We start from the raw sequence: 16550 nt of genomic DNA, 5'->3' as shown, positions 1-16550 counted from the left end.
GTTTTGTGAACATAGAGATAAAAATTCCTCTAACAAATGTGTTGTACCAATATAAAATCTTTCTATCAACTTGATGAGCTGTGTTACAATAAACAGGCGCTTGTCATTTGTTAAAATATCTCTTAATAATTTATTAGTCTTTTATAAACTGAAAGAGAGTGTTAAAACAGTATGATTCTGAAAGAATTGTCTGCAGTGAGCACTTAAAGGTGCAGCTTTGTTAAAGAGTACAGTAACTATCTTCCAAGCACAAAATTAGTGGTAGTGATGATTTATTTGTATTCCATGACTTATTCCAATGAGCTAGACCCATTTGTACACAAAACCACGGGCTCTTCTGAAGAATCTGATTTCTTCTATGCATTAAAATAATTTGGGGTGTTTATTGGAAATATTCATGTAGAGACTTTAAGCTTGATATTATTCATCTTGGTTATCTGTACTAGAAAGTGAGCTTTAATTGCCAGAAGAAGTGCTTTGGCATAAGCTTATTCTGTCTGGAGTAAGACACATGTTCCACCTGTGTTTTTTCCCACTGAGGGAATGATGATATGTAGCTTGAGCCTTTAGCTGTCATGTTTTCAGCTTGGCTAAGGGGGAGTCTAGGCATCTGGTTTGAAACCAAGAGTGAATCAACTTGGTGGTATGGATGTATTCATTACACATCCAATATACTCTCTCATGGTAACACTCCCCAAAAACACATTTAAATGTTTGTCTGTTTAAATGCTTGTGCATTTAGGAAACTGGAGGCCTTCACATAAATTGCAGAGAATGCAATATGCATGTGCTTATAAACATCACTACCTTTTTTCTCAGTACCAGAAACTAGCTTTTCTTGGTATTCATATTGCAGTGGGTTTTTCTGTAGAAATTGTTATTTCGGCACTTTAACATTATAGCTATGCAATTTGACTTAATGTATTTTTAAGTGGGAAGACATCAGTTTACTACACCTGATTATCATTCAAAAACATTTCTGATTAATTGTTTTTGTTACTTTGGGCAAATGAAGTACTGATAAATTTAAACTATATTAATGTACTACTTCTTGGACTGAAAAAAAGACATTCTAAAAAATTGCTGGACTTGATCAAATATAGATTTTTTGAAAAGTTGAATGGACAAATCCACACAACTGTAAATTGATCTTGTGTTCTTTATCAGAAATTTCTTTATTCTCAAGTATCAGTTAAAAGTGTATTTGCTGAATTGGCTTAAAATAAGAACTAAAGCAATATAATGTGTGTGTGCCTGCAATTGGTTAGTTCATCCTGCTGAGAGTAGCTAGTAAAGATCTTGAAAGTTAAATGGTAAAATGGAATAAAATATGTATGCCTGAAGCGCTCAACATTCACTTCCTTTGACATGTGATATTTAAAAAAGGACTCATTTGCATTCTTTTGGATCCACCTGATGTCAGTAGTAACATTTAGAGCATTCCTGAACTTGTGTGCTAATTTCATTCAGCCAAGAAAGGCTTTTCTGAAGAAGGAAAGGCTTGAAGAGAATGTTTGGACTTGTATATGTTGTATATTGGGATGGCATCTGACATGTTAGTGCCAGGAAAGTTGATGTTTATACTTCTGGTAGTCATTGTTTCACATGTGCCGATTTAATCTTTAAAGGGCAACATCTCCTCTTATTCTTGCTATACAATTTTCTTCTTTACATTTTATGACTTAGGTAAATATCTGCTGGGATTTCCACTGACTGAAGACCAAAGAGAAACTTCCCCCAGCTAATTACTGTACTTAGAAACCAAATAAAGAGTAGAGTATGAATGAAGAAGACAATCGGTTAGAATGTAGCAGACACACATATTTATTATTTCAGTTGATTTCATTTGCACATTGCTGTTCTATTCTATGCGTCGCAGCATGCTTATGGTAAGTTACTAAACCACAAGTAGGAAGAAGTTTACCAAAAGGATGTTTGACTTTCCTTCCTCTGATCTAACTTCAACAGAGTAGTAACAGTGTACCCAGTTTTCTAGCTAGTCATCGTTCTTCTTCAACATGGGAGAAGCCAGAGAAAAAATTTGTTGAGTCCTAAGAAGGTCTGAGTTACAGCCTCCTTGAGAACTGTGGTCAGGGTAGTGATACAAAACCCTCTAGCTGTAACTGCATCAGAGCTCTAAGTGCTGTATCTGGCATCAAATCTACAGCCTGCATTCTGAGAATTACCCAGAATGGCTTTCATTTCACCTCATACAGTCAAGTAGATATATTTAGTCTATTTCTTTGATATGATTTTTTCTACAGTGAAAATTATATCTGCATTCAACCCATCATTAAATACTTGTCTCAAATGGAAGACAAGTATTTATTGATGGGTTGGTAATTTTTGTTCTGGCTTTCTTAGACAGTTTAGATATTTGGATTAATTAAAGTTATTTTAATTGAAGCCCTCCAGAAAATATGCTGGAGAAAAAGAAGCAAACAACTTATAGCAGGGCTTCTTTGTTAGTTTTGTGTTCAAGTGGTAGTTGGGCTGTCAAAGTAATTAGTTACTTGTTGTGTTTCTTCTGAGTGACCGTCTTGGTCAATAGCATTGGATTATTCTTGTCCACCAAGAGCTTTAAACATGAAATTGAGAAGCCGATACTCAAGTCTCAGAACCTCAAGTAAATACAGTGCTAGAAAATTAGGGGAAATTTGTATGGTAAGTGTTTCGTTTTTTAATCCTTACATGTTAAAATTACTCTGAGTTGAAGCTATGGAAAGTCTTGTCAGAATACAGTCTTAGCTTCTCATCCATAACAAAAATCAAATCAAAACAAAACAAAACACCATGATCTTTAATCAGAGTGAATTTAAATCCATTTTCAAGATTTAGCCATTATTTTGGTTAATATTATTAAACCATTTTAAGAAGAAACCTTTGCCTCTTACTGTACAAATTGATTTTTTTGCTTTAGTAGTTAGTTTTAGTAATGAAATTTAGTCTTAGTGATTGCTGAATGAGTCAAGGTGTGATTTTCTTTCTTTGTGCTCTGGAAGGGTTTCGTGCCAGTCTTTGTTCCAGCTTTTCTTAGCTATTTCTTAAACATGTAACGACTGCCAAACAGATGAAGACTAAAGGAACTACCACAGAACTGTTTCTCTGGGAATGGATAGGAGTATGTAGAAAATGATTTTTTCCCCCACCTGTTATTTACTGCCAGATTGTCAGAGCTTTTGGGACTTTCTTAGCCAAAGATGCAGGCTGGCCCATCCTGCTTAATAGCCAGCAATGGACCAATTCTGTAGGAATTTTACAGTCCCTTTTGGAACACAGTCCTGCTGCATTCTGTGACCAATTTCACAGAATCCACCAAAATGAAAAGAAAAAAAAAAAGGCATGATTTGTTGTTAAACTTACTCACTGCTAATTTAACTGAGTGGTTCCTTACTATGGGAAAGGGATGTGGCTGAAAAGTCTGTCCTGCATCAGTGTGACCTGTGTGAACAGAGCTCTTTGGTTATGTGTTGGGTGTAAGGAGCAGAGCAGCACTGGGTGCCCTTCGGGGAGGCTCTGCTGGCCTCAGCCTGCCCTGTCCTATGTGTGCAAGGTGCTCAAGTGCTGTGACCCATCATAAGTTTTTCTCCATAATTTAAGTGGTGGAGAAATTTTAAAGCATTTTGAAGGCATGTAACTGCTTGAGTATCAGTGTCTTTAAGTGTAAGTGTCAAATATGGGTCAGTTTGTCAGGGTTTAGAAGTCTGTAAGATTTCTAGACAGACTGGATGTTGGTTTTCACAGTCTCTAAGGCTGGTGGTAGCATGATAGGCAGAGGGAGGGCATCATGGTGTCACCTGAAGGGCTGGGAGTTCAAGTTTGTCTGCCCACCTTTGGATCCATGAAGATTTGGCAAGTCTGACGTTCATATTCTTTTGAGGGTTCTTTACAAGAAACAAGAGTAACACTGATTTCAGCCTGTGACAAGATATACAGAGTTTTCATTTTCTGTTAGTATTTCCAGCTTTCAGATTATAGTTTCCAAGGTCTGTGTTGTTGGCAGTGCAATAAGGGTCACTCTGTTCCACATTAAACATGTGTGTTTTATTGCTAATAACTGATTTGCCAAAGAAGTGTTTGAAAGCTGTGGTCTTATAACTGCAAAGATCTTGGTAATGCTTTTTCCTTTCCTGAACCTAATTTAAAGCTGCTGTGCTAGTCTGGTGCATAGTCATTAGGTCTGTGGGAATGCTTCTTTGTATGTAGCCCTTGTTTTTTTCTTTCATCAATTGCAACTACTCAGTAGTAGCAGATTCAGCTTCATTGAATTTCTTTCCCAGTTTTATACATTATCCAAATTTGGTTTGTGTCTTTCATTCTATTAGGATTATCAAGGATTTGCTGTAATCTTTTGAAAAGTATTTTGACTGTTGTACTTTCATCCAAATTATGTCTTGACTTGTACTTTTTGCATGCCTCCAGTAAATCTCTCATGTATCATCAAATAGGCTTTTTCAAGTAAGGATCAGTAATACATAAAGAGTTGTATTTTTCAAGTGTTTAAAGGGATCATGGGAACATGTGGATAGATAGATATCTTTTTTGTATCTTGTTCTATTGCTGTAATTCATGTAATGTCCTTTAGGGTCTTCCCAGAATCAGAATTGCAGATTTTTCAGAGTAGAAGGAACCATTTGATTGAAACATAAATCAGAGAAGTCACATATGCTATAAAAGCCATCTTTTCATCAGAAGAAAATAAGATAATAAAGAGAGTTATACTAATGTTCTCTACATCTACCTGGGGAATTGACTGCAAAGTAGTTTGCTCATAACAGAAGAGCCTTTGGAAATAACTCTATAATTTCACATCTTCCAGAGAAGAGATAAAATTTTATGATTATGGATATGTTACCTGTAGCCTAGAAATTCCTACTTTCCATAATAGGGCATCCTGTCCTAACAGGCACAGAAGAAATGGGAAATATTAAAGACAGTAGCAGAAAATGAAGAATAGAAATAAGCTAATATGTACTCATTTTAAGACTTAAAATAGGTTTTGTTTTGTTTTAGAAAAAGGTCTTCTGCATGGTTTCTTCCACTGTTTGCAAGCATAAAGTTAAACATAAGGGTGACGCAAATAATCCTGGTACTACCTAGAAAAAGTGGGAAATATTTTGAGAAATGTAGCTTGTGTCTTAAGTAAAAATGCTTACATCTAGTTAAAGTGTATATAAGGCCCCAGGCAATTTCCTTAATGGATTTTTTGTGAGGCTGCATGGAAGAAAATCCATCTGTTTAATATAATCCAAAATAAAAATAGACACCTGATGATTAATGAAAGCTACAAGAAAATTTTTCCAGGGATTGTGAAAACATTTTCCTCTTACAGTTAAATCCATTCTATCTGCCAGATATTATCAAAGAATGGAAGATTTATTTAAATTGCTGAAACTGGAATAAAAGAGAATATTTATACAGAATTTTATAACTATCATAATTGAGGTTCATCATCACAATAGAAACAAATTAATGCTTTTGGGTGTTCTGAAGTCCCAGCTGTGCAGGCTGCAGCTGAGGAAGACTGCATCCAGGGCTTTAGTTGCATACCAAGATGAGTTTCATTTTGCGATGATATTGAGACAGAAGTAGACATCAAGGTGTGTGGGATTTGGCTGCCTGGGCATTGCCACCAAGAGCCATTGGATTTGTGTGAGGACAACTGCAGCATCTGGCATGCACGACACAGTTTCTAGAGCAGTGACATCTTTTTCAAAAGGTAGATCTCCTATCCCACAGCACCTTCAGTGACACTAGAGATTATTTCAATTATCTACATGGCATTCAAGTGTCACTTTAGGTCCTGGGGTTACTCTGCATAGCCTTCCCAGGCCTAACCAGACTTTAGAAAGGCTTCTAGGTACACGTAGGTGACACAGGGTGGAAGATAAATGATTAAACAAGCAACAGAGGCTGAATAAAGAATAAGGAGAGTAGTCCTTACCCAGTCTCAAAAAATGTTGGTTAGCTGCCAGACAGGTACACAATGACATTAGCATTTAGGCACAAACTCAGCAGTATGTGGTAGAACTGGAGGTAAGAATTTTTAGATTAAACATGATTTTAAACCAAGGGATTAGATTTGCTAGACTGTCTTGCTGACTTTAAATTTCATGTGACTATAGCACTTTCTGATTAAGGCTAAAATAATGAATAATATTACAGGCTTTTATGGGGTAAGGGAGGACTTCCCATTTAAGGGAAAATTTCAAATAAAGGAGGAAGACATTGGAATGAAGGTAATTGAAAAAGTTGGATTGATGATGCTGAATGAACTGAGGCAATGCTTGCAATTAACTTAATTTTTAAATATGTGTCCTGAGGTGATGTTACGAAGCCGCTTTATTCCTTAACTGTGGGATATGCCCAGCCACTGCCCTGGAGGGATGTCTGCTGAGATAAAAGATTTTGCAATCGCCCAGCAGGACTCCCTGGAAAGGTGACTACTTTTGAGTCGTGGTGAGGAAAAGTAGACCCACAATCCTTTGGGATACCCTATGCAGATCATTCTGTAACCCATTGGTCTATCCCAGACCCTCTGTAATCCATTGGTCCCCTTGCTGATCCCCTGTATCCCTATAAAAGAAGACCAGCTTGCCTCTGTAGAGGAGAGAGCTCGTCCCTGGCCTTCCCTTCGCCGGAGGGAACCCATAATAAAGCTACCTTCGTGCGGAACCAGCCACACGGGCCTTCTCGTCTCTCTTTCCGGTCTGGTTTGGCCTAGAGGCTGCCCTGCAGAGCTGAGCTGGAATCACGAGCTGATATCACTAAAGAGCTGACAGCTTCTGCAAGGGCTCCTCTGCCAGCAGCTGAGAGGAAGACGCTGGACCTCGGGCAGGCGACTCCTTTCGGGACCATCTCCCTGGACCGGTCATCTCTTCCTGGGTCACAGCCTCGGACCCCACCACCAGCTGTAATACTTAACCGTCCGCTCAATGCCCAAGGACGCTGTGCCTTTAAGACGGACCCGGGGGGCGGGGCCACGAGACTGAGTGCGGGGCAGTTGAACGGCTCAGCCCAACGGCTCCAGGGGCTCGGGAGGGAGCGCGCCGGGAGCACTGTGCTCCTTTTTGTTTTCCTTTGTGTTCCAGCTAGCTGGGAGAAGGTTCTGTTGGTTTTTTTCTTGTTCTTTTTTTCTTCCCTTGCCTCACTGCCTCCCTTCCCTCCTTGCTAGTCCGGGGACCCTGCGGGGGTGGTCCTGGCAGGCCCGCGGGGTGGCCCCGGCTGGTCTGAGCCCGGCTGGCTGTTCTCTCTCCGGGAATTTGTCATATTTTGAGGTTTTTTTTTATCCTCTTCTACCCTGTTTTCTTTGCGTGTTAATAAACAGTTTGGTTTCTTTTTCCCACTTTCACTTTTTGTGACCCACTTGTCTTATTGGAGGAAAAGGGGAGGCCCTTTCCTCCTGAAGTTTTGTCTCCAAAACCGAGACAATATGAAGAAACACTGAATAAACCTTACATGAAGAAAAAGGGGAGCAAATTAACTGATTCAGAAGTATAGAAATGCTTCAACTGTTACAAGGACAGAAATCAGTAGAGCACAGGAGATGGTTTGGTTTTTAGCTATTCTGGCTAGAAATGTAATGCTACTTTCTGTTGGCATTATAGCTGCGTATGTGATACATACAAACCATTTAACATGCATTTTTGGGAAAGACAAGGAAAAAGAAACTTTAGAATTACAACTCCTTTTCATGTTATATATGAACAAAGTGTGCTTGATAGTTTTGCAAAGGACGTCGCCAAAGGCAGTTTTTTTTTCTATAGGCCAGTGAATCATGAATTATTCCACAGCATTAATTCTATTACTCCCAGTGGGTGGCAGTTTTCCCATTTGTAGCAGTTCCAAACATTGTTTTTCCCTTAGTGGCAGAAAAATTGCATGATGAATGTGTTTCATATTAAGTTTTGATTAAACACAGGCATTTGTGATAATTTTATTTGCAATATACTCTCCAAAAAAATTAAATCTTTGTCTTACAAATGGTGTAAAAATAATTGCTTTGCCTCATACTTTAAAGTAAGAATGCATTTTTTGATAATTGAAGTAAGGTTTCTTCGACGGTTTAGTTAGTGTTATGGCATCTTATTAAACATTACTTCTTATTAAAAATGTCTTATTACTCATGGGGCTAAAATAAAATATATGCTCAGATTCTGAGGATTTGTATTGTGTATGAAATCTCTGTTTGGGAACAAGACACATTTCCATAGCTTGAGTTGGCTTTTGACTTAGAAGTTAGGTAAGAAACTCTTGATACCTAAACAGCCTTTTAACCTTGTCTTCTGAGAAAGTGCAAATAATTCTAATTGGCATAACCAGAGATTATCCATGTAAATGGAAGTAATAGATTGGGACAGATAATGAGAAGAAATCAGTTTTAAATTTTTAGGTAATCTGGAGCTGATCCTACAGAAATTAGTCTTTGTAATTATTGAACCATGGAAGCTACACAGAAAAATAATTAGTGGGAAATACTCATTCTCCTCCTTTTATACCAGCTGACATGTGGAGAGTAACTGAAAATCTCCACCCCATGTACTCTGGAAATCACTTACATCAGCATAAGCAATAGATGCATTCTTAGCTGAGTGAATGTCAATGAAGCGTAAGAGAATTTTAAGGTCTGGACCAGCTCTCACTGACTTACGGGCCTAAGTTCCACATACCTCAGTAGTGCAGAATCAGTCAGAAAGGGAAAAAACCAGAAATGTGACTTAGTTTTACAATTGCTCTTGGAGTTTTGTCTTTCTTCGTCACTGATATAAAATGAAACGTCTTGTACCAGCAATTTATTTTAACCAAGAAAGATCAACCCAGCTCAGCAGGACATTGTGTTTTTCCTTCTAGGCATGCTTATATCGTGGTAAATAATTTGTTGTGTTGGATAAGTGTGTGGAACTGTCTTCTCTGAGCCCTCCAAATTGCACAGAAGTGTAACTATGGAAAGCTTTGGTACATTCAGGACAACAAGGTTGCTGCCTAGTGGGATGTTTTTTCAGCATATATGAAATTCTGGTTTATATTACAGGTACATAATTTGGTTTTATATTTTACAGCTACAGAAATGAACAACTACATTATTAAATATTGTATTAAATAATTATCTTAAATAATTATATTGAGAACTCACAGATAGGTCTGGAAGTTCCTAAATGTGGTGACAAACGTGCCCTATTTCCCATCTCATTATTTGTGCAAAAGATCTAAGAAGGTTTTGCACAAAAGAAGAGTTATGTAACATAATGTGAAAGCCTCAGTATGAGGCATTATTTTCAAGTTCTTTTTATTACATTATTTGATCTTTTCCTTTCATGATAGATACATTAGAATTTTGATGGTCTGTAAAATGCTCAGGATATAATCGTTAACTCATATGCCACTGACCAATGAACTGTTTCTGCTTGTCATTATTTACTAGAAGTGGGTGTAAACTGCAAAACAATGGAACTATCTTTTGCACAGGTGTAATCCATATGGAGACGATTGGGTTATGGTTGTCACATTCGTATTATTTTTTTCCCATAGAATGCATTTGTTTTGGTGGTGTCTAGAACAGTCCTCTTGTCTTCACTGCAACATATTACTTTCGATATTAAATTAAAATGTAAAGTCTGTTACCCAAATTCTTGCTGCAAATTAATCATGGTACAAGTAAGAACATTGTCTGTCCAACAAATCTTGGTGAGATTTACTTGAGAGAAAAAACCAGACTTACTATGTAGGCTTCTGCTTTAAGCATATATGAAATTTTGTTTTAACCTGAATCATGTTCAATTAAATGATCACTGGAAGAAAAATGTGATATATACTGTAGAGCTGAATGAGCAATGATGTTGAGGAAATGGCAGAGATCTTCATGTATTTATGGAGGTAGCAGCTAGTATACATCAAATAAAACTGTATCTGTCTCTTCAAAGTCACTGTATTTTAGATGAGAAAATATGATCTGTCATACTGATGGTGGTGCCGCTGACCAGGGCTTTTGCTTTAACTTATGTGAGGAATCTTACGGATAATGTAAAATGGTTTCTTTCACCGTGTCAGTCAGGGTTTTGGGGCAAGCAAGAGCATGTGAGCCTGCCCAGCAGCAGATGTGGACTCCTGCAACAAAAGCAGTGGGGAACAATTCAACATTAGTGTTTCACTGTATCCCTAGATAAGTTTGCATGTTTCCAGCTGGAGCTCTTTCTCCTACGTATTTTTGCTGCTTTGAGGGATTTTTATTCTTGGGTTTTTATATTGTTTGTTGTTGTTGCTTGTGAGTTTATTGTTTGTTTTGGTTTTGTTTTTTGTTTTTTTTTTTTTTTTGGTTTTGGTTTTTTTTTTCCTTGCCCATATTTTGAACGCAAACCATTTAGGCAAATGCTGAAAAATTTCTGGTGAAATTATTCCATATATTTAAAAGGTTTTCTATTTCCTTCTCAGGGAATTCCTGGAATTCCTGGAAATCAAGGAGCAAAAGGACAAAAGGTACTATTAGCTGTTCAAAATATAGTTAAAATCTGTACTATGTATACCCATTCCAAACTAAGGGTTCAGGCTTAGAGAAGAGTTTTCATAGTGGGGATTTGTGACATCAAATCAATGCTGCAAAACAATGGAGATAATTCATGGCATGTTTAAAAATCTCTCATTAGTTTTTATTTCAACTATTCCAGAAGGAATGAATAGTTTAAAAGAAACCATGCTAATTTCATAATACCTTGAGAAACAATCTTAACTAACTAAATCTGCATAATTAAAGAATATATTAAAAAATTGTTAAGTATATGTGCATTAGTCACAGAATTTTTCTCTTTATGTAAAAAATACAGGGTGAAATTGGACCACCAGGTCAACCAGGAGCAAAAGGGTCACCAGGAGATACTGTAAGCTGAAAAATTTTGTTATTATGAACAAATAATTGTGGTGTTGTCCTTCTCTGCTTGTCATAAACAAACATGCAATGGCAAATACAGGAGCAAACTACCATTTTCAGGTTGAAAAGACAAGGCTATGACAAATGTAAGTTTTTAGCTCAGTGACATATTTGCACTGTGGAAATTCTGACTGAAAGCTGTGAACTGTTTTTTTCTGTTACCCTTGCCATTACTTTAAGCCTCTGAATATCTTGACAAGAGGCGAGAGTACATTTTTATAGGTTCTTGGATTTTGCAGGTTGTTAAGAGATTGTATTATTCAGTTTAATAACTCGTCTGTCTCACGATTTAGCTCTCCCATCTTTTCTTGAGGTCTTTCCCTATGAAAATCTTCATCAGTGAGCTTCCCCTTGACATCCAGTAGTCAGGCTGGATTTCATCCATTTTGATAGACAAAGGGGTTTCTGATATCACTTTGTAGTGTTAAAATAGAAGTAGTATATATTTATATCTTCAAGGACAAATGCAGAATACTCAGTGGTTCTCTAAATGGGCCTTGATATTAATTCCTCAGTCATCAGTACTGTCACACTGTTAAGACCATCTTAGTACCTACCTTTCCTTGCATGACAGCAATAATCTTTTCAGGCACCATTCTTTCCCACTTTCAGTGACTGCAGGGTTGCTGTGGTGGCTTGTACCTCATTTGGTTGGATGACAGGACCCTTGAAGGAAGAAGATGCCAAGGCTCTCAGTGTGGACCTTATAATCCTCTTTTTGATGAATCTCTTTAACATCCTAGCTAAGGTTACCATCTTCTGGACTGCGTAAGGGCAGACCTGATACCAAAATTAGTTGGGCTTACATCCCACTGCAGTATTCCCTATTCTGAAGAGAATCCTTGTTTGGATGAAGGTTAGCAACATGTATATTTGACCATCTTGGTATGTGCAGTCTTGCATAACTGCATGTCACTGCATGCCAGATTAGCCATCTGAGTATGAAAGTAACTACTAACCTCAGCATCATTTAGATATTGGTGCTGGAGTATGCTACTATGAGGCCTCCTAGTATGGCCTCTCCCTCTCCTCTCCTCCCCTCCCCTCTCTTTCCTCTTCTTACAGTTTCTTAATAAAATATATATGATCAATTAAAACTGAAAGAGTTTTTGTTGGAGACAAAAATTGAAATTAGTTTCAGATTTTAAAAATTCTGGGCTACTCTGTCATCCAGAATATTCAGGATTTCCTACATTATAGACTTACCCCTGTCCACACAGCAGCTCTTCCTTTCCTGACTGCCGCAGGCACAATCACTACATTACAGATATCAGAAAGCTTTTTTTGTATAAAGAGAGTACATTGGTTAATTTTCTTTTCATGAATTTAGAGGACTTTTGCAGCCACCTAAAGATCTTCTCTGGAAAAAATAGATTTCCTTGACAACCAGGTATTGCAGTTGTCCAGATCAAATTTGCATGAAACAGTGCCTGAACTGAAAGTTCAAGTGTCCATACACTTAGTTAACATGTGAACATTTGCTCTCTCACCTGTGCCTCCTAACTATTTTTATTGCCTGTTGCTGGAATTTTTTTCTCCATTTCTTTCTGACCAAAGTTGAACAAAATGCCAGAGGGAAGGCTATATCATCAACTATAATAAGGCCTTGTGGGATTCCAAAGCGTGCATATTTATTTAACTCACCTACCATGTTTTCTTTAAATTTTATTTAGATAAATAACATCTGGTTCATGATACACTTGAAAATAATTTATTCCTCTTTCCTGTCAACTCATTTAATGTATTTTTTTGTCACCTGATAAATTAAATAGGAGATTGATGCATGGAATATTTGAATATGTTATATGCCATTAGGGAATTTAAACCAGAAAAGATAGTGGGATTTTCCTTGTATTAGTCACACTGAATATGTTTGTTCCAGAAAAAACAGATGGAAAGCTTGTGGATGGTCTATTAATAGCTTGGGAAAATTTTTCAGTAACAAGTTCTTCTTTGGTAATGACTATCCCTATTGCATTGCCAACACCAGCAATTTATTAATTTACCTGCCATATAATGTCAGCTCTGGAAAATAGGAGAGTAATGCTACGTTTTATGTCCTTGAATTGTTCTACATTTTTGTTCAGGACATTCTCTTCTAATTTTATATAGTTTTCAGATCATGTTCTCAAGCTTTTCCTATATTGTATCTGAACATTTCATTCTTGCAGTGTGCTGATTTCACTTAGTTGTGTTGGTGTAATTTTTTAAACAAGTTAAATATGGCCTAGTAATGAAAGTGCAAGAAAGGGAACCAGGAAAAATAGGTTTTATTTCTCCTTTTCCTGCAGATGTATACTTGATCTTTAATTATACTAAATGTATTTTCTGATTTTCCTTGTCTGATATGTGTTTGCAGGTCAATGTGGATGTGTACACATAGCTGATTTAATTGAAAGGAAAAAAAGCAGCTATTCTGTACATATAGTATTTCTACTTTGTATAAGATAAAATGAATGAGGGATATTTTTGATGAGCATATGCCACTTCTGTAATCCAAGGACTGATATGGGTTTCACTGGAAATGATCTAGTGAGGTGGCAGAGTGTAGACTCCCAGTGTGTTACGTGATATGAAACACAGGGCTACACTGAGGTGGCAATGTGAAAGGAGCCAGAAATCCCTCAGTCACATTTCTTGTCCCTTCCTGCAATACCTCCCCAAACTTGTGCTCACTTTTCTCTATTGATTAATGTGCTAGCCAGGAGAAAAGAAGAGAAATCTGAGGAGAAGAAAATAGTCATTGCACAAGGTTTTTTGGAAAAGGAAGGTAGTCTTCAAGGAATGCAAAAAAAAGATCACAAAATGAAGAGAGCTGTATTTCAGAAGTGAGGAGGTCAATAGATAACATCAGATTTGATTTCAAGCAGCTAAACTGAATTTTACCTTACAGCAACATGAAAATTAATAAAACCTTACTTCGCTATATAAATAAAAAGAGGAAAAGGGAAGAAGCAGGCTTAATGTTCAAGTGAGTTAAGACAGCATTAATATAATCAAGATTAGGCGCCAAAACCAAATTATTATTTTCTTAGTCTTCTTGCATCAAAGCTGGTGCTTAACACAGTCCATAAGCAAATGTTTAATGGGAATACACAGTCTCTTAGGTTATGAGTGTAAACAGTCCTCAGAAACTTCAAGCCAGCTGGAGAGGAATTGGTAATTCTATTCCAAAATGATGGAAGAAATGGGTTGAGGTAAACCTTTGTTTACCAAATAATATATTATACTAGATAAACTGCATCATCTTTGATAAGAAGACTGATTTTCTATGTAAGTAAGAACAAACATATCTACTCTTCAAAGTTCAGGAAATTGTTGGAAATTATTCAATAAAGTTTCTAGTCTTGTGTTTGATACAGTTTATTTGTATTTACAGGCCTGTGTCGATGGCCTAAAGAATAGGTTGCTATATTTATTAATGGAAAGTTTCGGTGACCAGCACTTTCTTATCATAAAGTGAGAAAAAAACCTGAATTAATCTTTGGTTAATATATATTAATCTTTGGTTAATGGTAAAGCACACATTAAATACCAGAAAACTGTCAAAATTCCGAAAACCATGGCTACAGAATTACATCTTGTTTTAGATATTCTGAATCTTTTCTTCTATTGCAGAAACAAAGACACCCTTTTAGTTTTAGAAAATGAAGTTTAATATATTTCTGCAAAGCTGAGTTGTAATCTGTGTAAAAAATATGTGGTTTTGATTACATGTAACTTTTGAGAAAAGTCTGAGATAATGTCATGGGAGTGAACTGTTCCTAACGTAGTACTAAATGGAAGGTGATTGCTTTTATTTGTATAAAAGCAAAGATCAAATAACAATGACAGCAAATTTTGAAAATATTATCAGTTGGAATAACTGGTAACATTTAATTCCTGACAAGTTAGATTTCCAGGCCTTATTTAATTGACTTTTTTTATCATAATGCTTTTATTTTACATTGTGTCTTAAGCACACTCTCATAGCAGATTGTATTTCACAGTATTTATGCAAGTCCAAGTGAAACAATAATAATATATTGTTTTTATTGTTGTGTGCAGTTCTAGAGTAAAAGTGAAGTGAGATGAAGTGGTGAAAAAGACAAATGTTAACACCAGATGTGGAAAATAGGATTAATGGGAATTCCTTCCTGGAAAGTATGATTTCAAAGAAGGATTTCTTTTCTAATGTATACGTGAGACTAGCTTTAAATGGAAATTAAGGAAATCACCCTTTGATGATTTAATACTCTTTAGCTCATATTTTATGTAGGGAACATACAGCTAAATATGCCTTTATGAATACGATTCCATTCCAGGAGTCCAAGGCGTTGTTTTGGCTTTGTACATGTGCTGAAGTGTCATGATCTGAAATGGCAGAAGCTATTGGGTTCTAGAATGAACAGTATAACTTTGAAGGTTTTACAGAAGATGCAAAGGTGTGGCCCCCAAAGTTAACTGCTCCTGATAAATCTCTTAAAATTTGCATAAGGAGTCCATAGAAGATCTAAATAATCCACTGTAGTGGATTATTTATTTATTATTTAGTGGAAAATATAGCCTGTATAGTAATAAGATGAAAGATGTATTTTCTGTTTATTTCAGAAAAGAAATAGAATAATGATGCTACTAATTCAACGGAGGTCATTATTCCTCTGTTTTAGTACAGAAATGTCTCTGCCTTTTTCATAAATAAATAGGGTTTGATGGGACCAGAAGGCTCACTTGGTCTACCTGGAGCTCCTGGGCCCAAGGTAAGTGTTTGAGTCAATTTGCTTGTGACTTTGATAAATGACTGCTTTGTATGCAGATTTGATCTGGACAATGCCAGGATTCTGCATCTCATTTTTTGGTGTATTGAATATTGGTGAGCAGCTGTATGATTTTCCCTGTGTTACCTTCTATGATAGTTCAGTCTTAAGAGAGGTTAATATAACTTAGTAAATGGTGCCTGTCATCCTGTGAGGTTTTAACAATTGCAGAAGTGATCATGAGACTTTGTTTCAGCTTTACAGTCCTGGAAAATGTTCTGCAATGCTGGAAACCAGATAATTCTCAGTATACATCTGAACTTCTTTCCCATGTTACATTTATTTATATTTTAATTGTGTTCAGTAATGTTATGTGCTGTTTCTTCCACCCGAGGAGCCAAACTTATTTCAGATGTAACTTTATTGATTGCACTGCAGCTACAGTAAGAACTAATTTCACCAATGTTCTCAATAGCTAAAATAAATGCTATAAATTCTGATTGGTTAGTTTAACCTTTTAATTTAATCCAAAATGAGTTTTGGATTAAATTGTAATTAAGTATTGAATTGTATGTCCTAGAGAATATTTAGAAATATAGAATCCATTTCTCAAACTTTGTATTTCCATTTCAATCCATTTCCCCTCAGACATTATTTTACATCCAAAAGTTCGTATGCATTTATTTAAAGTTGTATACTGACAGTAGCATTTTTTTAAGTGTCAGTGTTTTCTATGGTCAAGAAGATTGAATACCTATGATATGGCTAAAAATTAATTAGCTTTATTTTTGTCTGTGAAAAATGCTTTTGTTTTGTATATTTATCTCACTTAGAGGATAAGCTGATCCTTAAAAGAATTGTTCTTAATAAGCTCATTCTTACAGAAGTCTATC

General features: G+C 36.3%; 1 protein-coding gene across 5 annotated transcripts in view; it reads left to right on the top strand.

Annotated features, from left to right (window-relative positions):
- The window catches only part of COL21A1 (collagen type XXI alpha 1 chain), a 97310-nt gene that overhangs the window by 63607 nt on the left and 17153 nt on the right, over positions 1-16550 (top strand). For all 5 annotated transcript variants that reach the window (XM_032104674.1, XM_032104673.1, XM_032104676.1 and 2 more), the window contains 3 exons: positions 10429-10473; positions 10818-10871; positions 15607-15660. In XM_032104674.1, the coding sequence (XP_031960565.1) occupies positions 10429-10473; positions 10818-10871; positions 15607-15660 (153 nt within the window). The remainder of the gene's footprint in view (positions 1-10428; positions 10474-10817; positions 10872-15606; positions 15661-16550) is intronic.

The sequence above is a fragment of the Corvus moneduloides genome, chromosome 3, assembly GCF_009650955.1.
Source record: "Corvus moneduloides isolate bCorMon1 chromosome 3, bCorMon1.pri, whole genome shotgun sequence".
NCBI classification, from domain to species: domain Eukaryota; kingdom Metazoa; phylum Chordata; class Aves; order Passeriformes; family Corvidae; genus Corvus; species Corvus moneduloides.
This window is presented reverse-complemented; position numbering and strand designations above follow the sequence as displayed.